Raw genomic sequence first — 26,905 nt, forward strand, 5'->3', positions numbered from 1 at the left:
TATTTAGTGATAATTTATAGAGCTGTTTTATAAAGGTAAAGCATCACACAAGACAAGGACTATGGGCACGTTTCAGCAAACAGCTGAGGTACTCCACCAGCTCACTGTCCCTGCTCCTCCACTGGTGAACTTTCCCTCCCCTGTCTCCTCTGAGGCCACACGCTCCCCTCACGTGCTTCATCTCAGCGCCGCTGCTTCTCTGACGTTTTGTGGAGCTGCCTCAATTTGCTAAACCCTACAGAAAACAAACCGGGCCCCTTCACCCCGAATTCAGGTTTTTCTGCATTTACTGAGCTCAAGGGACTCAATGAAGAGTCCCCTGGTTGCAAAAGCTGCTGTGAGGGAGGGGACAGGACCACAGCAGCTGGGGAGGGAAGCAGAGGAGGGGGAGGGAGGAGATACAACGGGCTCTTCTGGCTTTGCAACAGCTCAGATGAGCTGCACACTGATGTTTACATACAGATTCAGAGTTTGCTGAATTACAACCAAACTAAGGGTTATGCATGTAAGCCTTTATAAATTTTGACTAATTTAAATAAAACCCCAATTAAAAAAAAACATTGCAGGTTTGTTCTAGTTACACAGGAAAATACCTTTAGCATTTCTGTATAAATAAGATCTATTCCATTTTAGTATGGCAACTAGGAAATCAGTAATACCTGTTCTTTAACTACAACCCCCCTTATAGTCTGAGAAAAGAAAAAACCTACTGGGTAAATCGTTGCTATAACTTTGCAAAACATACTGCCTTTGCAAAGATCACCAAGTAATTCTACCAAAACATCTTGAACACCTACATCATCTCTAAAAAGGCTACAGATTTTCAAATAATTACCAGCACTTTCATAAATATTTAACTCCGTCTACAAAAGTTCTTTGACAGAACTAAAAACCCACTGTGAAAACTCCAATTTTCTTTTACTGACTAAATAATCAACCCAACAACTTACAAATCTGCCTTCTGCTTCATTAATATTTTTCCAATTTATAAAGAACTAAGTAAAGGACAATATACTTGCTATACTTGTCAGCTGTACCAGGGGAGTGTGGGGGCTGAAAGCTGATCTAGCAAAAGGAAGACAAAGCTGCAGCTGGAGTGGGGGGTTAGTTTTCAACAGGATCAGTGACCTGGTCTGGCCCATGATGTGGCCCACAACTGACAGCACGCGGCGTGCAGCAGGACCGCGTGGCGCAACTATTCCTCCTGGAAGCGAGCTGCTTCAGCTGGATTATAAAACCATAACCTCAGAGACTTAAGATCTGAAATCTCTGATCTTCCTCGCCCATGTCCCTTCCCATGGCAGGGGGGCTGGAACTAGATGATCTTTAAGGTCCCCTCCAACTCAAACCACTTCACGATCTTACCTGACAGAGGGATTAATGAAGCTCACTGAGTAGCAAATGCCTGGTTGAGGTTTCCCTCTGTGAAACCATCACCCATTGCATGTATCACCCATGAATCCAGCATGTCCATACACATCTCCTTCATCACCTCAAATAGTCACTCAGAGTACAGACTGGACCAGAAAAGCACTTTGCTTGGGTGTAGGGTTTGGTTTTTTAAAAACTTTTTATTTTAAAAAGTTCCATACAATTGTTCTACTTTCTCGGGAGCATTTCACTGTGAGGGAATGCAGGAGAGACATTTCACCATCTACCAAATTAGCATCTGGACGAACAGATTACAAATTTCTTTGTTCTCCTGCGCAGCACAGTCTGATCCAACCCTTGCTAAAAATTAATACGCCAATAAAACATATCAGAAAAGGAAGGAAAAAGAAAAGCCCAGAGAAGTCCACAAAAGCTGAAGCTGCAACAGAAGGTCAGGCCTCCCTAGGTAAGGCTGTTGGCAGCCTTTCCACTGCTGCAGGGCAGAAGCTCTTTAATTTGGGTAAACCAATTACCTGCATGTCCGAGTAGGGGCCAACATGATGGATTTAGAAACATAAACCCAAGAATAACTATAGTGGGAAACTTAAGTTTAAATTACTAGAAGGTAAATATATGGCAATCTCTACTCTACTGTGCATACTATCCTTATAGAGTATCCCTGAAGAGCTGTATTTTTCTCTAAATTTGCATATTTTCTTACTCTACACAGTTATGACTGTTAAGTGCATATAAAAGAACTGTCAGGAAATCTAAAAGAGAAGAAGAAAAAAAAAAAAGTCACACTTGGAATTTTATGAGGGACTCATTTAAAATCCTACCTGATTTGCTCTTTCAAGGTCTGTCATGATCATCTCGATTTCATCAGCCCTGGGAGAACAAGAGAGCAGAAGTACTGTTATCACATGAAGAATGCCTGCTATATGAGTTCATGCACTGTACAATTGCAACATTCACACAAACAATACCAATTTTCAATATTTTTTTAAAAGGACACAGTAAGACTGATCAGTTAAACTTTTGACTAGTGATATCCTCTTGGGTTTCAGCTCTGTGGACTGGTTTGCAAGTCTCCCAATTCCTTTGCCCGTTCCCTTTTGCACTAAAGTAAGTGTATTGATATCTCAGCATATTCATTAGATCTTTGAAGATCTTACTCCCCAACCTTCTGCAGAAGGGCAGTGTCATCTTTCCTACACGTAAAGGTGCCTCACAAGTGATAATTATGGAGAAGTCCAAGATTACAGTTCTTCAGTCAGCTACATGTATACATATACACAGAAGTAGACTGTTACTCTTCTGTTTCAGTTTGCCTAGAAGTTCGGTTCTAAATTTGGCTACAAAAAAAAAAAAAATCATGAGGTCAAAGAGACCAAGAAATTTAATTTTACATTATGCAGAGAAGAGTTTTTTGACACAAATTTATGAAACTCTAAATTTAGACTCAGGCTCTTAATGCATATTACAAAGCTGACTAAGAAAGTCAAGGGGTTGAAAACTATACAAATAGTCAAGGAAAAATGGATCCTTCACATACCTGCATTAGGTGGCAGCTACCAGCCCTGACACTTTAAAAAACCCCACCATTTCTAAGACTTTGAGCACACAAATGGATTCAATCCTTAAGCAATCTTTTTTTATCATCATGCTGAATCATGGGCAAATATTTCACACTCATGCTCTCACCTGTGAAAGGTACCAGGAAAAGGGCCTAGAGACCCAAAAGTGTGTTCTGTATCGATATAGTAAGACATATTACTTTTCCCCAGACATTTTGCCTGTCTTATATCTCTGGACCATATGGAAGCAATAAACACTATCCTCATCTCCTATGAACAGCAGATTTAACCAGCAAGTCCTTTTGCAATCTGCCAACACCATAATGTCAGTTTTTTGTTTTTAATCTGTAGCAGATCATTATCAGTAAAAGCTGTGAAATACTGAAATTCCCTTCCTTTGCTGATGCAGAAAATTCAGGGTTTGTTTTTCTAATGATCCCACTGAAGATCCATTTTTCTATGCAGGTGTTTGCTGGGAAAGATGGTTAATTGAAGTACATCAGGGTACTGGCACACTCGACACTGGATCATTACACTGAATGTTGACTTACTCTTCAACAGCATTTTAGGTTTCTGCATGCACACTTAGGGAAATGCAGTAAAAGATCATAATAAGTAAATGTGTATGTATATAAATTAATGGAAAATTATTTTTAATTACGGCCTTTAATGTTGTCGGGGCAACATGAATTGCATTTTGAAAAAATTTGGACAATAATGGAAAACAGATTAACATGTGTTTTCTTGTGCTGGAAAAGCTAATGTGCTCTTACATGGGAAAGAAATCATGCACATGATGTTTTGAATTAATAAAAAATAATAAACATTAGTTACTGAATTGAAAAATCTCTCCTTGAGCAAGTAAGGATTCAAAGTGTGCAGAGAGTAGCCAGAAGACTAACCTGGACAGGTTAACATAAGCCTACAATAACACGTTCGATCTCTGTAGTCGTGGAACTTGTTTTGTTTTAGACTCCAGCCCCAAAATACTTGGGGGTATTTCACTTACAGTACTTCACATGGAAAAGATGTTCCTAAGACCATGCAAGAGACCCCATTATGTTTCTATTACAGAGGTAGAGAAATGGGAAGAGGGCATTCTAATGAACAACAACAAAAAAATTGTTTCCCAGCATTTTACAAATATTTTTAGCCAGGATAGTTTAAGGATCCTCTTTATATAAGCTTATGCATTCAGGCTGAATTTATGTGTGAATGCCTCAGGTTATATGGAGCCAGCAAATGAAGTCTGGATTATGTCACATGCCTCCCAGATCAGAGCTGGGAATGTCCCATCCTTACACGCCGGCTGCAGCTTAAGCAAATCCAGTTTCCACTTGCTTCTCTGTAGAGTTTGGAGAACAATAATGCCACTGCCTTTCCTCCCAAACAGGGGGTGCCAGGTATCAGCTAAAGGTCTGAAAAACTGCAGAACCTGAGAAGAGTGAAGAACTCAGAAGCACAAAACCCTCGGACAGGGAGATGCAGAGGACCCTGCTTTGGGAGCCGGAGGGTTGTTTTTCAGTTCAGCCAAGGGAACTTTTTTTTTTTTTTTTTTTTTTAAGTGGGAAGGGGCAGAAGTGTGAGGGTGTCTGGACCCATCAAAGTGAAGGGAGTCAAGGGCTGGGAAACAGATGAAGACAGCAGAGTGAGAGAAGGAACAGAGGGATGTCCAAGGGCAAAGGACCAAGGGGAGATGGGACCAAGATCAGTAAACCAGAGAAGCAGCCTGGACCAGTGGAAAGGTGTGTGGCTGGCAGTAAAACAGGCTGAAACACAGGACAGTGCCTGAAAAATGCAGTGGAAGGACTCAAGACAATCCTATATTTAAAATGGACAGAAGTATTAATACTGGTATTTGTATGCCATTTTGGCTGGGGTCAGGATTTAAGAGCTCTATTACAGCACTGGTATACGCAGCCAATTACAAAAAAAAAGCGACTGAGGATATAGAATGCCATAAAAATGACATTTCTGCCCTTCAGTGTGCACAGATAATTCTGACTGAATCCAGTAGAACTGTCAAACTGTAGCCAAGGGCAAAATTGTCCCTTTGTCCTTGTATCCAGACACACCAGCTGACTGATCCTGAACTCTCCTTTCCTTCATACATTTTCTTCTACCTAGCTTTTCCGCACACCTAATAAAAGGATGAAGCATCTCCAAAAACGTTCAAGCAAAACATCTTGTCTCCAGCCTAGCAGTCTGCACACCAATGGAGGTTAATGCTGCAACCAAAAATGCTATCTTTAAGTAAAGTAATGAATTAAATTACTGTATATTCTTTCCTAACACAAGTGTCAACAGCATTCAGAAGAATCTTCAAAAGGAATTCAGTCTTTTCATTTTAAAAGCTCAACTACCACATCAGTAGCTGGCACTCAGGAGTCTAAAATCACTTATTTGAGAAAGTCTCTAATAGCTACATTCACTGTTTGCTCAGCAGAAGTATTTATTATAGAATAAATTACAGTTCTCACACCTTTTATGCACTCACAGAAACAACGTGCATTGATTTATTGTTTACAAAGCACCGTGTCGAATTCAAACCTGCAAGGTACGAGGAAACTCCACTTTGGCTCAGTGAATTAGTCCCACACAGGTAATTTTTGATGTATTCACCATCCACCACATTTGCTCATTTTCAGACCTTCCTATTTCAATATTTCTCTTTACTTCAACAGAACTACTTGACAGGCAAAATACCATCCAGCTCAAGGCTGCTGGCACCCTGTCCTGCACGTTTTCACTAAAAATCTGGTGGGAACCATGAAGGAAAAAATGGCCAAGTTTAGCAAATCTGTAGTTATAGTGACCCTAAATTTCTGGCCAAAGTAGTTCCATGTGAACTAAGCTCACTTGCTTAGTGACACAGATCTCATGATTTAATTTTCTTTGTTCCTGAAGCAACACGTGACTTGGCCTCTTGTGTGTGCCTGGATTTCCACATCGCCCCAAGAGCTGAAGGCAAGGAGAAAAACCCAAAGTTCTGTCATTCTTCAGACAGATACAGAGAATGGGGGTAATAAGTAACAAGACTTTTTGCTAAAATACACTGATATTCACCGTGTTTTACAGCAGATTTCTATGTTGCAACCCAACATTATGCAGGGTTTGTCAAGGGTGATACTTTCTTAACATTAAAACAGATCATAAAAAAGAGTGGGTAAAAGCTGTTTTCAGGAACAAATATTACCTACCCTGTGTTTTCTCATTCCACAGATATAATCATTTATCTGATCTAATTCCTTATAATCTCTGTGTTAGAGGAAAAGTAATCATGCAAGCAAGACAGTTCTTCAGTCTGCATTACAGATAGATCGTTCTAAGCTTCAACACTTTCAGGCTAAGGAATTTAGGAAATCAAATTTTAAGCCTGAGCATTTGGAGCTACAGAATAAGCATCGCCAAGTAAAAAGAATCTGAACTGTTGAAATGGCATGACCATGAAATATTCTATTATTTCTTCTCTTGCTACTGTGTTTGAAGTGAAAACCAAAACACATTAAAAGCTAGAGATTTTACAGGGTGTAAGCTTTTACTAGTCATGAAAGAGCCCTCAAAGCTGACATGCCATCTATAAAAAAACAACTTACGGAGTTTATAAAAAAAAAAACCACCCCACTTTTCAATTCAATTGCTTATGGGGAATAAAAACCACGGAAAGGCTCAATTTTCTTTTTAAGATCAAGATAACCGATTAGGTTTGAACAGCATAACAAGCAAGCACATTCAAGAATCGGTAACATGGAAGAAGCTCAGTTCTTTTTCTAAATAAAATTACATCAGATGAAAACCCTAAATACCATGAAGCTACACACTTGCAAGCAAGAAGAATCTGGACTTTATGACTGAAATCCAGTTGATCCAACTCCTTCATTTAGACACCAGCTTAAAGAGGCAGAAACAATTCCTTTTTTATTAACATGACAAGTGAATGGTTTGCCAAATCTTGTGGCTACAGCCCCCTAAACATTCAAACTTACTGAACCTTGAAGGAAACTGCTGTTGGATTCTTTATACATGGAAGAACTGAAAAACACAGATGACACTTTTGAAATTGCAGTCAGTGGAGTGGCCAAGAAACTTCACTAGCAGGGCAGATTAATATTTTGGTTTGGCAAAAAACAAACAATGTTTTTTTCCCACACATTTGTTTTCTTTAAAAACATGTATAAGTTTACTGGTCAGAGCAATTGGTATATGGAGCCACTGGGGCTTGTTAAAATGTTCTAATTACTAAAACATTTGCACAGGCAATTTCAAACTAAAAGCATACATTATCAACTAATGTGAATTTATGTTTAATTAAGAAAAAAATAAAAATCCTACTTGTAACATACATCTATGATTGTCACAGAGCAAATTTTGGCTGAAATAGGTAAACATCTTAGCCTCTTAAAATTAGAGGCAGTATAATCTAGTTCTTTGCTAGCACAAGACAAAATGGGAAGAGTTCTTTGAGACATTTGGGAGGGGAAGTAAAGGAGAATGGCCAGAGGGAGGGGGGGAAAAAAAAGGGCAAAAAAGCGGTGCATTGAATTTTTTCAAGTTTCACTAAAATTTTTTATCAGAGAAGGTTCCTGAGTCTAGGAAGTAATTTCGGATCACTAAATAACGTCAAAACTGCCTGCAGTCCAATGACCATGGCATTCACTCAGGGCACAAGAGCATTCCAGCATTTGAATATTCAATTTTGTTTTTAATTTAAGCAAAAAAGAATGACAATTTTCCTACTCAAATTCAAGACTCTTTCTAAGCTCTGCTGGTAGATGCCTTCATCTAATCCCTGTACCTCAGTGACCATGCCAAGGTGCATGTGGTGCTTGGCTTACTTAATTTCTTGGACCTACATATGAAGAACCAAGCACTTTCTTTTAAGCCCTTAAAAAGCGTCTGATAGAAGGTAATAAAAAAAAAATAAAATCCACTAATTCTGTTTTTCTTGCATCTTATGAACATCACTATACGCACAGTTTAGGCATTTTTAGAATTCATAATGAAATCCAACAAACACACATATTACATAAGTCCACCTTAATTGCTAATAAAACCTCCAAATCATAGACACAAGGGTTGTACAAAGAAACAAAAAAAAGTTCATTTCAGCATAACCAGTATAGCACGTCAAAGGGCAAGAATTCACACACTTTTCACTAGTAAATTCTCAAATCTACTTTTCAAATTGCAAGAGCTATAGGTTAATATTTTCTTTCACAGCAACCCTCCAAGGATCTTCAGATCAGATAATCCTTTTTCCAATGTCATATAAATCCAGGCCTCTTGTAAAAGAATTTCTCTGTTCAGGGATTCATAAATCCACCAACTTTAGTAATGAATTGGGTGTTTCCTTTCCTAGGAACTCAATTGAAAAAAAAAAAATAAAATCCTCTCTCTGCTAAGCAGTGAAACACTGAAGGCTTTAAATTGAGAGATCAAAGAAATGCTGGTTTCAGGTGCTCTAGCGATTACACAATACGTCATCTGGATTAATCTGGGGAATGGTTAAATGTCCACTGTACATTGTCCAGACCCCCCTTTGCAGTTATCCTATACTAAATCAAGTTCCTCCCCTAGCAAAAAGGGGAGACAGTTGATGCTAACTTTTTCAGGGGGCTTTTTGATTCTACTAGAATTAATTATTGTTTCTTCTCTTTGTTAGTCTTCTATCCATGCTGTGCATGCATACAGATTCAAGCTGAAAAAATAAACTAATTCCCACCCAGAGGTTTCTCATTAAGCATATTAGGTTAGTATCCTAAGTACGGGGATCAAGCAGTTGCACCAGCTGAAGGTATGATCTTCAAATAAACGATGTCCCAGGTGCTTGAAAGATGTCAAGTGATCATAAAATATTGATAAAGGTTAAAGAAACTGCTTATAGAGCCCAAGATATTGAGCACTACCTGGACAATACAAGGCAAGAATCATCTCCATCATTAGAAGGAAAAGACACGATAGAATAAAACCTCTTTTCAATCCATAGAAAAACTGCTCTCTAAAAAACCTGCACAGCATTTTGTTTTCTCTTTCATGAAGTAAATCAGGATTTCAAGGGTAAGAAAATCGTTTTTGCAATTATAAAGTTTTAAACACAACAGAAATCAGCTTTATTCCAGTCACACACTAGGGAGTACAGTCTCTAAAGATCAGCAGTGTTTTCTTAAACATTTCTACAGAGAGAAATTGATATGAGTGACACTAATTGATATGCTCAATAAAATATAAAGAGAAAAAAATAAGAATTATATATAACAGAAAATATCAACTCATAGAACCCCAGAGCTGTAATTCCCATAGTGTTACACACACATGGCCTTGGCACACTTTGCAAACCAAAGAAGAGCTGCTGGATAAAGAAAAGGCATACTGGTTGTATTAAAAAGTAGCCCGATCTATAAATAGATGGTGTATCTTTTTTGTTTGGTGACAACACTATTTTCTTACATAGCATATATTTAGATATATTGCCCCACAGCCAATGTGAATCTTAGCTCCCCATACTGCTTAATCCTCCATTTAAACACCTCTTACTCAAGTATTATTGTTTTTCTCTCCCCAAGAACAGGCCTCTGTGTCCAGCCATCACACTGCCTGTTTCAGAGGAGAAAATAAATGCAATAAAACCTTTTTCTCCTGGTCTTATGATCAAACATATTCTCTCTTGCAATGTATTTTTGCTTTACTCTGCAAAGCCCTATGAGCAGTTTTAAAATTAGTAATTAGAAGTGTCCACATTTGTACCACTCTGGGTTTCCTCCCACCTCAGACCACTGGTGACAATCCTGTGGGTCACAGAGGAGTTCAAAGAAGGCTGTTGAAACACAAGATAGTTTCTGCACCCGAAATTTGCAGAAATAAGTGACCTTGTTTAGATGGACCTAAAAATCAGTTTCCACTAGCTTCTGAGGGAGCTGCTGAGAAGTCTGTAACCTGATGGGCTATGGGCTTATGCTCCTGCAGGTTCTAGTGCTGGCAGGCAAAGAGAGGAGTCCCCACAATTCAATTCTGGTGTCACCATTATGACCTGCCTTTAGAGATTATGGAGAAAAGAAGAAAGAACCTTCTGAAGTTTAATTTTTGATGTATTTATGCCTGAATCGTACCTGCATTCATGTCCTGAGATTGAGATACTGCACCAGTATGAATACAAACCCACCAGATTTGCAGGATCAAGTCCTTGGGGTGAGGAACACAGTCTTCAGGTTCAGGTTATGCTGAATATTCATACTCAGAGAAGACATACATACTCATTTAGACAAACAAATATTTCCAGCTGTCTTCCTGGCCATTGCCAATCTGCACTGTGCTATGCCCTGGGTAGCAGGAGTCACTGCGTGATCCAATATTACGGCTCTGAGGATTTTCTAACAATGCAAGATGACACAGATGCAGCAAACTCTCTATTTCCTAGTGCCTCATGTTACAAATTGAAAGAGCTTGCTGCAATTCCCCTCTCCTGACTTCAGTTGATTCAATAACGTCCCAGAATTTAAACACAGACACCCTTCCCTCTCCCTCACTTGCACACAAAGCATATCAAAAGCATGGAATTACTCCTGACTTGGCCTTGAGCAGCCAACATGATGTCAATTTTACATGTTTTATAAAGCAACAGCATGTAGAAAGCAACTCAAATGCAGGTCATATCAAGCATGTGACCCACAGAGCAATCAAAGACTGCCTGAAACTGTCATTCAAGGTTCAATCATCTTCTTGCAGGAAAAATGAAACATCTGTGGCCCAGAGAATTAAGTTATGTATTGCATAATTCATCTGGTGTCTGCCACAGCAGCCATTTTAATGCTCTAGTGATAAACATGTTTGATTATTTTTGTTTTGTTTCCTGTTGCCTCCATGGTATTTCTATTTATCTACCCATACTACAATGTATAATGGAGATAACAAATACACAAACCAGTGTTATAGTCGGCTGATAAGACGTGGGAAATCAGCAGTCTTATTAATCACATTAAGCCAGCATCATTATTAAACCTCATGTTCCCTGTAATTGTACTTACTTTGTTTCTTTTCAGTATACTCTGTAGTTAGATTTGATGATGAAATTGTTTCCCAAGGATCCAAACATGAGCTTCAAAGGTCTTTCTAATAGAAAGCTGCTCTCTTCCTACACAAAGCAAGTTTCTCACTGTTTCCTAGGTTTTCCAAATCCTCATTTCTTTTTGACCCTGACATAAGCAGGCGGAACATGCATCTCATACGAGGCAATGCAGAGGATCCACCTCTATTCACTACTCCCCTAGTGGGTTTGTGGTCCACACTGTGAGAAACCCTCCTCTAAGGCATCCTTTCCAAGTAATTTTGGGAAGCGATTGTTTAATTAACGGTAGCTTAGTTCAATTTACTCTCAAACTTGCAAACCCTAACACTTTCTCACCTGCCATGAAGTTCCTTGACTTTGAAGTGGGAACTTTAAAGCTCTGGGTCCGTGCCCTTCTGTCTGGGTGTTTATTCCTGTTGACAGGAGTTGACCATTTCTGCAGTCTACCTACAGAGCTTTAGATATCAGTTAACTTGTTACACAACTAAAGAGAGCAGCTGTCATTTGAGCAAAATTTGGTCAATACAGCTTGGTCCAAAAAGGTGCTTTGCCTGATGGAAGAAAACAAGCAACATCCTCTGAAGTGGTGGAGTCAGGCATATTCTTACCCATTTTCATGATTTGAAGCCTACAGGATTCCCACAGAGAGCAAAATCCTCAGTATAAAGCAACAAGTCAGCACTATTACAAAACCTGATTTGGTAGGACCAGAGTTTTACCTGATACCGTGAAAGCTTGCATGCTGTTTCCTGTGATGCTCTACATGGAGGTGAGATAAAATAACATTCTCCTGTAAGCCCAAATACAAATAAAGCACTGTTTCCTATCGATTGTTCCTATAAAGTTGTTTAGACAGTACCTATTGTAATAATATCAGCTGTCCCATCTGTGCTTTGTAGCCGCCCCCCATTGCTACTTCCTCCTGCAAAATTTCTAGGTCACTTCCTTATCCCCTAAATGTCATCTCCTCACCTCCCAGCCCACAAATGGAAATAGAGATTGTGGATGCTTTCCAGCAACACATACACAGCTGATGAACCAGCAAGTGGAGAGGCGACTGCTGCTCTCTCAATCTGCAGCTCTCCACTCAAATGGATTATTTGTCTGTCTTCCTATCTACTCCTGGTTCCTACAAGATTTACCAGAGCTCCCCGTGCCAGGGATTTCTAATGTTGTTAAATTCTGTTGAAGTCAATCATCGGCTTCCAAGTTAATTTAGGACGGGAACTGACGATCTGCAAACTGATCACCAAGCAGGCTGGCAGTAAACCAGACCCCAAACTCATGGAAGCTTCATTTCCTTAGGAAGTCAGGCTAAAGGCTGTGGTCATGCACTGCTACTGCTGGCCACGTGTGCACAAATAGGCTGCTCTGCTCCCACTCCATGAGAGCAGAACTTGTCATTTCTTATTTTACTTGAAAAAAAAGTATAATAAAGTATAAAATAAGAGCTTCTTTAAAGACCAAGTCTTAAATGATTAACTCTGCTGCTCTGCAACTTGCATAAGCTGTTCTATAATTGTTTCTCCAAATAATAATAATAATAGATAGTTTGGCATTTTGGAAGTATACCACCTGCAACAATTTACTGATTTTTACTGATGGAGTTAAAATAGATCATTTATTCAAAATTAGATACTTTAATTGAAAGCATCTTAGGTGTCATTCTTTTCGATCAGAATGGCATGTTTTAAACTGTGAAGAATCAGCAGGAAGAATTGTCTGTGCTTTGATTAAACATCCTCTAAAAATACACACAAACTTACTCAATAATGTCACTGGAGTTACAAAGTGTAAAATCAGTACATATGTTGGCAAGGTCAAGGGTTTTTTTTGTTGGTTTGCTGTTGGTGTTTTTTTAGAATCACCATCACACCTGAAAAATTATGAGTAGCTGCAGTCCCCAAATGAACAGTCTTCCCTTGTTCTACATCAATGCTAAAATAACATATTTGTGTATATTTGTCTTCTTTAAAACAAAATTAACCTCAAAAATTGTACCCTGTCCACAATTTTTACTACAGCAACATATATATTCCAGACTCATCTTGAGGAGTTTCTTTCCAGAGACACTCAGCATCTCTCCTCCTTAACTACAGAAAGAGCTGAGTAGCTTAGTAATTTGAAAAATCTAGGTATCTATTAGTTTCTCTGCTTACTTATTTATCTTTGTCCATCACTGTAAGAACCTGTAAAATGCTTTTCTTTAACTTACCTCAGTCTATATTCAATGAAACAGATTTAAGTCAGTTTGAAAACAGAACAGTACAGTAAGCAATTTTATGTACAGGTGTCACTCCACAGGCATATATCAAGGGGAAATTACTGTTTACCACCACAGCAATGACAGACCATCAGCTCCTACCTCGTGGAGAACAGTAATTTTCCAGTGGCCTGAACATGTATTAGGGTAAACATAACAGACTAAGGCAGAGAACACTGTATGTGTCTCAATCGTAGCTGAAAAGCTCAAGTTCTCTAAAATATCCATCCTCTCTATCCAGTCTGACTTTGGTAACTACAGAGTATAAGACAACAAGCTGCTTACATATCCCTCCAAGCACATTTACCAACAAGCACCAATATATGGTAATATCCTGCTTTCTTACACTGTCAAATGCACCTGCAGCATCTGGTCAGTACTTTATGATGGACAACAAAAAGGCATTGTTTAGTGATAGAATCTGGATATAAATGCAACTTATTTTTACTTTTTGCCTTTATCTACATAAAGGACGTGCATATTGTGCAAAAGAAAAGCTAATGTTGACTCTGCAGCAACACAGCATTCAAATGGGAGATGTATTTGGGGAATGTTTTAGATGCTTTTGGCTTTAGAAGTGAATATAGGTGATGTGTCTATTCTCTGCTAGCTATCCAAGCAAGTATTTCCTTCTGGCTATTGAAGAAAACAACATTACATGGTCTCTGATAAAGGCAACTGATGTCCTTCTATCCAATAAATGGACTGAAAATAGCATAAAGCATGATGGGAGATGCGTTTACTGTACATTTTGAATAGGTTTTACCTTTCCCATGAGCTATGCTGAAGATTAACAACCAGGATGATTGCTATCTTTATAATAATGTATCCAATTACCAATATGGTTTTCTCTCTTCCCAATTTGTTACAGCTTAGCTCTGAAAGGAAACACTACTTCTGTCAAATTGCAATCACGTAATCATTTTGCAGTTTCAGTTTATAACTATCAATAGCATGAATCTTGCTGACCTGAGTGGCAAAGCTGCAAAAAAACAGGCAGAAAGAAACAAAGGAGGGAACAAGAGGCCACAGAATTGAGAAAACAAATTGGAAGAAGGAGAAAAGGCAGGTGTTGTCTAAATCTGTGCAACAAGCACTGGTTCATTATTACTTAATGGAGACCGATGTCTGAGACACAGAACAACCTCCTGATCTTCAGATGAAAGAGTTGCCTTCCCCTCTTTCCCTTCCCTCCTCTCGATTTTCTCTCACTTCAGTGGGGCACCCTAAAAAGCAGACTCGGCCCCCAGTTGCCCTCAGGAGTTTTACCCAGTTGAGGAGATGAATGGTGGGTTGGCACCAATTAGATGCTGTGGTGGTGTGAATCAGCGCAGCTTCACTTGCATTGCCTGTACCAGCAGACTATCTGGCATATTTTAATTTTATATCTTTACTGAATACATAAAGCTGCTCTATTCTTTTCTAACTTGAGCCTCCAGTTGTATCGGATTATGAGAGATGCTCACTAATATGATTGACAGATTGCCTGTCCACACAGAATCCAAACTAGATATATATTAGACAGTGAAATTACTTTAAATAATCTTTTGTGGCAAAACTCAGCAATACTAGGCACTACTGCAAGCCCTTGGATGACAACAGTGCAGTACTTTCTAATTTAACCTTTTACAATTTTATTCGCAGAAAGACTTCTCAAACTCTCTATTTCCCTTTCAACAGCTGTTTAGCCTTTAAAATACTGCTGAAGTAAAACAGCTTCAGGCTCGACTAATATTGTAGTCTGTGGTATGGAACTATTTGATTATTCTGTTTCAACAGTTAATATAACAGGTTTAATATTTCTACAGAAGGGGAGTTTGAACTGAAAAGAATAGTTTTCTGTTGCTAATGACAATTCCTCAACATTTCTACTATATTCAATGATATGATGATGTCAGAGTCTCTTCAGCTGATGAAAACCATCCTTCCTAAGTGTAACAAACAGCTGAAGCAGAGAAAGAAGGTAAGACAATGTTGATCTACCTTTTGGATTTGCCTGTTTTTTAATGCAGTTCTAACTTTACTAACCAATGGGTCTTAGAGCCACAAACCCAGCATTTGCTTAATAAGCAAGTTCACACTGTTTAGACCTTCAATGGCCAGTCAGTCTTCTCTGGTTGTTCCCTGGCCACGGGATGTGGAAAGGTAAGCCTATAACTGTACCAAGTGTCACATCTCCACTCCTCTCTCCCTCCTGCTGTAGCACCCACATTTCTCCAGGTGTGCCATCCTCTGCCCAGCTCTGTGGTCTCGCCTGCAAGATGTGGTGAGCTGGGCTGATCCATAAGTTGGGTGTGGACCTACACACCAGGCTCTTTACTTGATGGGACACCCTGGGAAGACACACGGGTTCCAAAGATGCAGCTCCTCTGTTCTCAGTTTGTTGGGTTCAGTTAGGTACTTATCAAGAGCATGAACTTGTACACAGGCACAGCCACAGAGCAGGGGAATTTCCCCCTTTTTACCCTAAGGGGACAGTTTGTGTCATCAGTTCCTGCACTGTATGTGTAAAAGTTTTAAACTTTCCAAATAAAGCCTACCTAGTCTTCTGCTATCTTCTCTAGGCTTAGCTCCTTTTATGGCATTAAGTAGTAAATCAGTAATTTGGGGAACCTTACTTTGCTTCTGAAGTGTTATACAAACAGAGAGGATGGGGCCAGACTTGCTGGCCCCTCGAGTGGCACACAGCGCTGCCTCCTTCCCCCACCACCTTGCCTTCACTTGCAGGTTGCTGTAGCTGCATCATTTTCCCAAGCCATGGCTGAAGCGTACAACAGAAGTTTATTTGATGTTGTATCAGAAATGGGACCACCCTGGTGTCACACACACAAAAGGGAGGGGAGGGCAGGATGCACAGATACATTGTAAAGCTCACAAATTTAATCCCGGGACTTTTTTTCCTTAAATTTGAAATGGTCAATAATAAAAGTCTTCCATGGGCCCTGGCCATGTAGCTTATTTTAGGGTATTTGGTACAGCTAACGCTACTACAATACCAATGCTATGCAGGTAGAATAAGGGAACAGGAATTAACTAGGAAAAAAGCAGTGGTGATGGAAATGTTAAATAAAAAATGTTAATACAGATACCAGGCAATATCTTCACCGAAAAATAGTAACAAAAAGTGTTAAGAGCAAGGCTCATCTACCACACATTACACAGACAGACTGTTAAATACCGACCTGGTGAGAACCAGCTTGTGCCCGGCCCGTCTCACCGCTGCCAGCTGACTGCCCGGCTCCGCTCTGCGCGAGCGCGGTGCCGCAGCATCACCGACGACCAGGCGGTGACAAAAATCAATCCAACAGGCAGCAAGACAAATAAGTCATCTGTATCACAGCTAAAATATGGTTTTGATCAATAATAGAAAATTAACTTGTACTCTTTTGCCAAGAAAATAGATTATTTAATCAGAGTACAGAGATGTTACATAATCAAAAATAGCTCGCTCTGCTATATTTAGTGGCCACCGTCTTTCAGTGAAGAGGGCAAAAGTACACCCATTATCAGTTACAAGCCCTGTACCGAAATGGTTGTCTGATGAGTTAAGCTGGTCTGACATACTTAACATCAAGATATTGTATATTTAAAACTACAACAACAACTATGCAGTATAAGGCAATGAAGAGGGAAAAGACGTGAGAGTCATTGCTGTCCTGTGGATAGTTATCCAACAGGGTTAAAAGGATCAAGTCCCAGCTAAAACTTATACACCAGGGGATCTACAACATTGCTTTTTAACCTTTCTAACTTTTAGACTACCTGGAGTTTTCCATCAAAGCATGAAACATTAGTATAGCACATTTACAGTTTATGACTGGTTGCCTTTCACAGTTATTTCTGTGATCTCTTAGCAATAACCAGTGGAATTGCAGGAATTTGCAGAACACGCAGAAAATCACTGATCTAGACCATCAACACAGAGCTCACTTAATACTACTGCAGCCTGACTGGCCACACTATGCATAGCTAAGAGCCTTCCACCGTTTCTGAGATCCACAGTATCTTAATTAGAAGCTCAAAGAAATGTCTGTCCATGGACAGTCCCCTAGAAGTGATCACCACTGCCGTCAACGTGATAGTCTTTCCTTCCCTCCAGGTTCCCCACCCAACAATAAAAACTAGAAGAAAAGTGTAATTAATGCTGAAATCAAGCACGTCCGGCTTTCATGGTTTCAAATATGGAAAAATTAAAATAAGGCACCACAAAAATCAACAGTTAAACTAAGAGCTGCTTTATAGGTCTTCCACACTTTTATTTGAAAGTGAAAGAAACTCCCTTGTTCCTAACTGAAACAGAGATAAAAAGAATGTTCAGTCGAATAGCTAGTGATTAACTTTGGTAACTACAATTTTTTCTATTTTTTTCGGGATCAAAACCAACAAGTAACTATATCAACTGGTATTTGCACCAGGTTTATGGAGCTGCTTCACACAGTGTGAGTGTCCAGCCACAGCAGCTCTCCGAGACACTGAATGCAAAGAAGTCATGGAAGATGGTGATTCTGCAGGGCCATGCCTTTAAGGTTGACATTCAAGCAAAACAAAAACTTCATGCAGACAAAAAATTCTTAGCAATCACCGTATTTTATAAATCAGAAAACAAACAGTATAAACAGAAATCAAAGACCGCTGCTTCAGTGTAACAGATAACTTAAAGATCCCTCAAATGTTGAGGAAAGCTAGAGAGGAAAGTGAGCACTATGCCCATTAAAAATAATAATAATAATAAAAGATAATTATAGCTGGCTCCAAATGTTAACAATTCAATAGTTACAGGATCTAAGTACTGTAAATGACTAATGCATGCAGCAAATGTATTCGCAACAGTGTACAAAACAAAGCCCTTAAAAGTAGATAGCGCTGGAAAAAAAAGGATAAACTGTTTTATAACATAGACTCTGAAGCACTTGACATTGAGAAAGTCTCTGCCTTTGTGACTGGCAACAAGAACATCTCCTTGATTTGCCATGATGACGAAAGACCAATAATGCACAATTTAGAAGCTCCAGATACTTGTACAATTAGAACAACAATGTTGTATCTACAATTCTTAAAAGAATGAGACATAATCGGTGAATTTTTTCTATCTGCACAAAAAAAATCACAATGTATTTTAAGACAGTCATCCACGTGCAAAGCCAAGAACAGACTGCTGATAAATTTAAGTGACTACAAACTGGAATAACTGACAAAATTCTGCTGATTATTTACTATGTGCCACTTTGTGTGCATATTTTTTGCCAGCAATATTCAAAAATACAACTTTAAATCCTACAGCCTTGCTGTGACTACGGTTCTACTTTTAATAAGTTATCAGCATTTCCCCCAAATAATTAATGAAATAGGAGCATATAAATCAATCCATTCACCCATGCCTTGTAAACAAATACTAATTTACCAGTTATTTTATTCAGCTAAAAGCAGCTTATGTACACATAACTGAGTTACAGGTTCAATTTGCTTCTTAAAAAAAAAAAAAAAAAAAAAAGTAATTTTCTGCCTCAATCTGTGCCCGATGTGGTGAAGACCAGAGTGCAAGAGGGTGGGGGTGGGCCCCGCCGGCAGGACGGCTCGGCGTCCAGCCTGAGTCTGGAGTGAGCGAGAACATGGAAACATTTCCTTCTCCAAACATGCCCACATGGAGACCATCACTTATCTTCCTAAACAAACAGCAGTGCAGGTCACTCCTTCCTGCCGCCGGGTAGGCACTTCCCACTGCTAGGGGCTAACGAACAATGTCCTGAAGGCTTGGTGGCAGGGGCGCCGGACACCGGTTTATCAAGCAGGGAATGAAGGAGAAAGCACAGATAGCAGCAGCCTTCTGGCCCTCACTTCCTTCGTGTGTGATCTGCTACTGAGCTAAAATCAGCAGCTCTGCTAGCTAAAATCTGCAGTATTTTTTCTATTATCAAAGCCAGAAATTCTGTTGAGTAATGCTTTCATTCAATTTGCTCATGATGTTCTCTGTTGATGAATATATCTCATTTCATGTAAATGTGATTAAATAAATCAGACAATGCTAGGCTGTGTCAGTCTCAAGAGGTTCTAGTTCAAGATGTGAAATACCTGCCCCAATAAGCACGACTTGAACTACACCTCGTGCATTCTGAGTTTTTATTACCTTCTTAACCTCAAAAACCCTCTGGTTGCCTCCTCATTTTTGTTAACATGGGTGTAACAACAGAATTACAGGTGTTGAATAAACTGCCACACTGCTTCAAAGGCTTTTGTGAGGACTGAAGAGGAAGGGATGGGAAATGAAAAAGAGAAATAAAGAAGATGGAAAAAATTCCTGCAAAGTATTTTGACTTATTTGGAGCTCACGGCTCTTGGCACAGAGAGGGATCAGGTAACAGGGAAAGGAGTGCTGTGCCTGACATTTTCAGATACCAGAAATCAAAAGGAAGAAGTCTGAAATCCAGGCCGTTATAATCAGTTGTCTACACATGATGTTACAGGTCTATCTAAGCTTAAGTAGTCTAAGTGTTAAATCTTCATTCGCTGTGCAGAAGTTCATGTTACACCATTCTCTTTGAGAAAGAAAGGAACATCAGCCAAAGCATACAGTGATTCCACACCATACACTCCTTGTAAAATAAAAAATAAAAAGATAACAGTTGAAAAGCAGCATGATTAAGAAAAGGAACGGTGTCTACAAGTAGCAATACCACCTTCCTCCAACTTTCCCCACCAAACTCTCATTCTGGAACTAGTAAAATGACTCCTGAAGAGTAAAAGATTATTGCCTCCAGCACAACTATCCAACAGAAATCGGTTTCTAGGTTCCAGGTACTAGGGAATGACATGCAAAGGACATGTCTGTTTTTCCAGACAGTCACCTATTCTCTACAAAATTAATTTCAGACCGACCACAAAAAAACCCCATTCCTTATACAGATTATCAGTCACTTTGTGTTAGGTGCACATTCTGACAGGAGGCACAAATTTTACCCCTTTATCAATAAGCTCCCAGCCCTCTACTCCTCAAGCCCTTTGGTAAAGGGGTGAAAGATCTCCCAGCCTACACATTTCTGTGATGAAACACACCTGGAACTGCAGTCCAGGGAGGGAGCTCTTCCTGTCCAAGGAACAACTGCTGCCACCAAGGCAGTGCTTAGATTGCACTTAACTAATAGATCAAGGCTCATCCATACCCGAAAGGGGCTTTACTGCAAACAGATTTTGCATAAGAAATGGCAGACAATGCACCAGCTGGATGCTGAAACTGAGAAGCTGTTAGTACCTTCAGCAAGTTAGGGACAACACTAAACAACTCGGCTTTAAGTAGAACATTATTTTCTCTGATACCATACACAGAAGCTGCTGTTTAATTAAAACTAAGCTGCTTAAGCCATTAAACTGGCAAATGGCTATACCAAATGACTTGTCAGTTGTTAGCATTCAAATAGCAGGAGTTGTTTGTTGTCACACTCAGATGGCAAGTTGCAATGCTAATGCACATTTCCCTATTGGCCCCACAAATCTAAACCAACCCAGAACTGTGAAGCCATTAAAAGTGCTACTGTATATTACTGAGGAATACTTTCTTACCATGATCTTCAAAGACACCAAAATCATGCACTCTGCTGCAATTTAATTATTACAACTTCTGACCTAGAAATATAAGCCTCTCCAGTCATTTACTTGCATTTTAAAAAGTAGAATTTATATTAATTCTGGCTTTGAGCCCCAAGTTTAAGCAAGTCCAGATACAGCTTCCTGATTCAGTTTCTGCATATCTCAATATCAAAATCTGTAATTAAAAAGCATAACTTTCTACAGCAGCTACTTTCTTCTGATCACATGCAATTAAAAAAAAAAAAAACAAAAAACATTTTATCCTGGGTCAGTAACAGGAAAAAATCATTCTGGGTGAGTATCACTGACAGTGCCTAAGTCAAGAAACTCTAGAAAACCCCCTGTTTGTGATTTGGGTCAAGACAGGGAGCATCGGGCAGAGGCATCTCTGGAATTCAGGTTGGGAGAGTGCTTCTTGCTCCTCTGTAGTCTTCACTCCCTTCCCCCAAATGGGAAGGACAGTGGCGAGGAACTTGAAACAGTTAAATGCACTGAATTTGTTGATCTTTTTACTTCCTATGAGTCATGCTCCTCATCTCTACCACTATGTATATAAAAAAGTGCTACAACTCATTAAATAAATATTTCCACTTTGGCTCAGTAAAAGCAGAAGACTCACACATTAAGGCACCACACAGGTAAAACAATGAAAAATGCTATAATGATTAAAGTTGCCCATTCCAGTGAGTTATAATGCCCATGTTGTGGGGCAGTCAGTGGTAATACAGCGTTATTACTATGACAGATGCCGTATGCATCTTTTCCCCTTTGGTGTGGTCTCCAGGAAAGAAGAATATTTCCATTCATCACAGAATGACCTAATGGATGGCACTGTTCAAATGAATGGTCAGCAAATGCATTTTATGTGCTTCTATTTATGTACATTTATTTTTACAGGCTACAATGCATCAGAACAGCACTTCCACTTTTCTATCCAAGGACTGAAAGACTATCCACATTAATAAAGTCTTGCCTTACCCCGTGTGCCCTTTTTACATATGGCAAAACTGAGTCATCAGCCTTGTTTTAGGTAGCGTGCTTGACACCACAAAAATAAGCTGTAGTGCTAATTACCAGTACAGTACATGAAAACAGGAGTGTCCTTTCTGTAAGACAGTGTCTTAAACTAAATCTTCTATCAAAATAGTGGGTTTTTTATAGAAGTAAAGTTAATAGATGCCTAGAACTACTAAATGAAATGAGGATGAGGGGATCTCTCTGCATTTAGTAACAAGCCTTGAAAACCTTAATCTCGTGAGTCAGTAATAACAGTGGAGAAAGTAAAGACAATCCTGGGTCTATAATCAATAAGACAAGCTGCTTAAAAGACCTCATCTGAAACAAATGTGTAAATGTCTCACCAAAGCAGAGATACTGATTTATGATTTAAAAAGCGTAAATGTACTTCTGTGGTACCAGTTAAGAACAACTTGCATGTCTCATTCGCAGGGGCTTAAAGCAAATGGTTTAACATCACCAGAGTACAAACTCCTTGCTAAGTCTTTCTCCAGAATGCCATTAACACCTCTGCAGTTTTGAGTCCTGTCTAATTCTCTCTGGCTTACACCAGTCCTATCACAATTTAAATACATCAGACACTTTCTTCATTATCAAACTTAAACCTGCATTCTTTCCTTGACAAAACACTGCCAAGATCCCCCCACAAGGCCAGTCCTGACTGTGACACGCTGTACTACAAAAAAAAAAATCTATGAAAAACCCAAATACTAGACAGACAAACTTTAAAAGATATTGAGAGCAATATTCCTCCAGATAATACATTAGGACTGGTATTGTTTAATAAGTAAAGGAATGATTTAGAAAAGTCAATGAACGGCACAGTGGCACTAACTGCAGTAAAGCAGAATTATTATAATCAAGAGTGCAGAAGAGTAAAAAGGCCAGACACTAAAACAAGCCAGGTGAATAGGCAGCTTTACGACAGATGAAATTCAACACTGACAAATGTGCTAATGCCCTGAAGAGTAATAATTTGGACTACTTATCTACACTGCTGGGCTCTACACTTCTTGGAAGGTAAATAAGATGACAGACTAATAAGAACATCCACAACCTAGTTAAGAACATATTCCAAACAGGGCAAAATCTCCTCAGATAAACTATCATGATTCATGGCATAACCAACTAAATGATACCATTTGGAAGAAAATTCCTATGGCAAACTAATCAATGGTGATGCATTACAGAGCTAATTTAATTTTTTCCCCTTTTTGGACAGCCAGCCTACCAGCATGGGTCATTATCAGAGATCAGACAGTGGACAAGACAGCATCAGTTTATCCAATACAGAATGACTGCATCATTGTTGAAACCAGGGAAAGTAAATAGCCTTAAATTTCCCATTATTAGCAAAAGATTAAAAATAAATTAGAGATAATTTGGGGAGTCAAATTCTGAATTATTCTGATATTTTTCCGATGTGGGAATATCTGGAATTTTTCCTCCCATGTCTGTATTAATCTACAGGGAAATTAACTGCTACACACTCAGTAATGTAGGGGTTAATTCTGACTGCTGTCGAATGCCCCAAGTCTGTGCTCTGTTCATCAGAGCATTAAATCTGAAAGCTCAAGAGAGTAGTGCAGCCGTGCTGCAAGGGCTATGTTATAAAGTTCTGCATTAAAAATTCATATCGTAGGCTTGCCACAGTACTCTGCTCTGGCTGAAAGGAAAGCTGGCGGGGAAATATTAGACACCCCACTGTCTTTCTGGCAATTGGAGACATTCCTCAACAAACAGCACCTCAGGAAGGGAATGAAAGGGCAAACAAACCGTGAAACAAATCAATGAGTTCAATTATCTCTCTCTCTCTCAGAAAGGAAACTTTTCATTTTTAAGGCTGTTTCATGAAATCTTTTAATGACGGCCCTGAACAAGGATGCTGGGCACTCTGGCTGCAAAACTGGCTGCTTGGCAGAGCTTTTTATTTGTTTTACACAAGAAAGAGATTCCCAAACATAGAGGGGGAAACACAGAGCAGGGTATAGGAATCTCTCCACAGAACAACTCTACTTACCCTTTACATTACCGTGACCACATGGGATAACAGGCTGTAGAAATTGTTCCCACTCTCCCTGAAGTGTCTCCAGCAAAGAGTGAATTTAGATTTATTAAGATGGTTAGTTACTCCGTGGTTAAGTTATGTGTTCCTCACTACTGGTTAAGGCTGTGTGCATTTCACAGCAATTTATGGCAACTCAACTGGTAGATGACACAGCTCACAATGATGGAAATGGGTGTTATATTTTTATGAAAGCCATATGTGCCCCTCAGGTTATCTGTCTGATATAACCACTGTATTCAGGCAGGTTAATAATCCACATACCATAAATGGGGAAATACAGGAAATGAAACATCAGTAAATACAATTTCTTGAGGAAACCATGCAAAGAAAGTTACCTGTTTCACAACCCTCCCCTGCAACTCTGCTTAGCACCAACCGTAATAGAAAGATTCACTTTTCTCAGCACTGAATTTTGAATCAAAGGAAGATAATGGAAGCCACTGGACAAACGCTGCCATGGCACTCCCTCCATATTTTTCTCATACGTATATATATGAATATATATGCTTGTAAGTATAGTTGGAAACCAGACTGACTTCAACCCAGCAATCCAGGTTACGAGTAGTTCAACCACACGAGTTCATCCAAAAGGAGGTGTATGAGGGCAGGTTTAATCTAGCAGGTGCAGTTGTAACTGAAGAGATTTATGCCTGATAGACAGTACAAACCAAATCAAGTCCAGACTAGCCTAAACCCCCTCACAAATATAAAACTGTAGGGGAGGGTGGGGGGTGGGTGACGATGATCCACACTATTCAGTTGAAAGTTCATTAGTTTGAGGGAAGGAATGAAGACAGGTTGTACAGTTGGGGATCACAAGTAGCCAAAAATCATCTATTACAAGCCCCTGAAAAACTGCTACAGAAGATTAGTAACCCTAAGGCAGTGCTTCAGTCAAATTTAACTTTTGTTCAGAATTTGTTACTAACAATTTGTTAAAATAATTTGTTAAAAATTGCAAGAAAGATTCAATGAGCTAGGGTTTATTCTGTGCATCAAGAACCTGTATCTAAGCAAAATAAGGGCAGAAGTAGTCCTTCCTTCTATCCAGTGATTTGCTTTCTTAGGTTTCATCCTTTCTGTAATACTGATTGTCCACCGTGTCCTTGACCAATCTCTATGACTCAGTTTCTCAACATGTTAAAAAAAATGGGAGAGAATGTCATCACAGGCACAAAATCATAGCCTTTGTTATGATCTGCTCCTGCAGAAACACACTAGATCAATGTTAAGGGTTAATAATATGAGGCTTACAGGATTGTAAATGCATTTGTTTATTTAATGCTTTACATGAATGCTAATGAAGTTATTAATGGGCCTGCATGTTGTCTATTGTTTTTCTTGGTTTTAGTGTCTGCACCATCCTGCCTTATCCCTTCTGCTCCATGAGCTGGCCAATATCTTTCTCTTCCAAATCCCTGAATTAGTGCTAATCCTGGTTCCTAGTTACTTATGTTTGGGATTCTCAGTTTCTTATTCGAAGATATTATTTTAAAAAACTTACTCATTGAAACATAGTTTAAAAAAAATTCATCAAGATAATGAGACTCTATTTCATCATAACAGATATTTTCTGTGACACAAAACTGTAACCCCACATGGTGTCATTGCCTTTTAATTGAGATCAGAGGATATGTAAATGAGACAATATTTCTTAGGTCCCATTAAATGATGTCTCCAGGATGATCACAAGGGGCTGAACCAGACAGGACATGCTCCTCTGACATCCACACACAGCACAGCCAACCCGCACACTGACCTGCTCCAAGCTGCAACTGCTTTTCAGAGAAGTCTTTGATTTACTGGAAATGCCACCGTTTCTGGGCCACTGTTTCATGGCTGTATCACTGCCAAAACTGCTGAAAGTCTGCAGACCAGAATCCCTTTTTCTCCTGCAACCAGGCTGCAGGGCAAATGAAGAGGTGCAAGTGCTGAGGGTGACTCCTGCACATATTGCCAACACAGACACTTCCCTCCCAGCTTTGCTTCTGCCATAGGCATTGAGGATAAGGGTTAAAAAGGAAATCAAAGATTTACATGGGGGTGGGCAGGAGAAATAATTGCCAGAAGTTTTAAAGCCCTTGTGAAGACAGCAGGGATGACCTGCAAAGCAATGCGGGTGTAGAACTAAATTCTATAGCCTTTTCCCCGAGTAAGGTGAACACTCCAAAGTTCCCAACATCAACAGTCCTAATAGATGGAAAAGGCAAACAAAAAAATAAAATGAGAGGACTGGATCAATGTGAAAGCTGTCTGTATGAAACAACGTGGTTACATGGGAGAGCAGGTCTGCCAGGTCTCACAGCAATGCACGGCTTTCCACAGGGAGAGAAGATAAAGGCAGACGAAAGAGACTGTTTTCCAGGATACAGAGTTTTAGTGCTTGGGATCTTACACTTTCCTGAACTTCCATTCTCGTTCAGGACAGCCATCTCTTTCCATTAAATGAGGGAGCACAGCATGCACTATGTGACTCATTTTTTCGCCTGCACTGTCATCGTGTGGGAGTGGGAAAAGCAGCTGGAATCCATCTATAGAGCACAAGGAGAGTTTCAAGTAAAAGCCAGTAAAGAAGGCTTACACATTAAATGTGTGGCTAGGTAGAGATGACTACTGCAGTAACTGCCAGTTTAACTTAGAGCCTGATGGAGAGGTTAGCTTTGTGATTGGAAATAGGTAACCCTGCATACTATACAGGGCAGGTCCCGATTGAAACCAGATGAACCATTTGTTTCTGATGATTCAAGGATTTATCCTGATTGCCTTCCCCATGATCCCAGCCCAGCAGTAGCTGTGCTGAAGGAGCCATGGCAGAACCACGTGCCCTCCTTGCTTTCACAGACCAGACCTCACAAGGAAGTGGTATTGTACCAAAATAACTCTGTTGATTTGCTACTTTGCATTCAAAAAAAGGAGACTATTATAATTTGTAGACATACATGAAAGGGCTGCGTGTAAACCAAGCT

General features: G+C 39.5%; 1 protein-coding gene across 5 annotated transcripts in view; it reads right to left on the reverse strand.

Moving 5' to 3' along the window:
• The window catches only part of CUX1 (cut like homeobox 1), a 228,015-nt gene that overhangs the window by 99,455 nt on the left and 101,655 nt on the right, over positions 1-26,905 (reverse strand). For all 5 annotated transcript variants that reach the window (XM_026861726.1, XM_026861725.1, XM_026861723.1 and 2 more), the window contains exon 8: positions 2,211-2,259. In XM_026861726.1, the coding sequence (XP_026717527.1) occupies positions 2,211-2,259 (49 nt within the window). The remainder of the gene's footprint in view (positions 1-2,210; positions 2,260-26,905) is intronic.

The sequence above is a fragment of the Athene cunicularia genome, assembly GCF_003259725.1.
Source record: "Athene cunicularia isolate RWA chromosome 19 unlocalized genomic scaffold, athCun1 chr19_part1, whole genome shotgun sequence".
Lineage (NCBI taxonomy): Eukaryota > Metazoa > Chordata > Aves > Strigiformes > Strigidae > Athene > Athene cunicularia.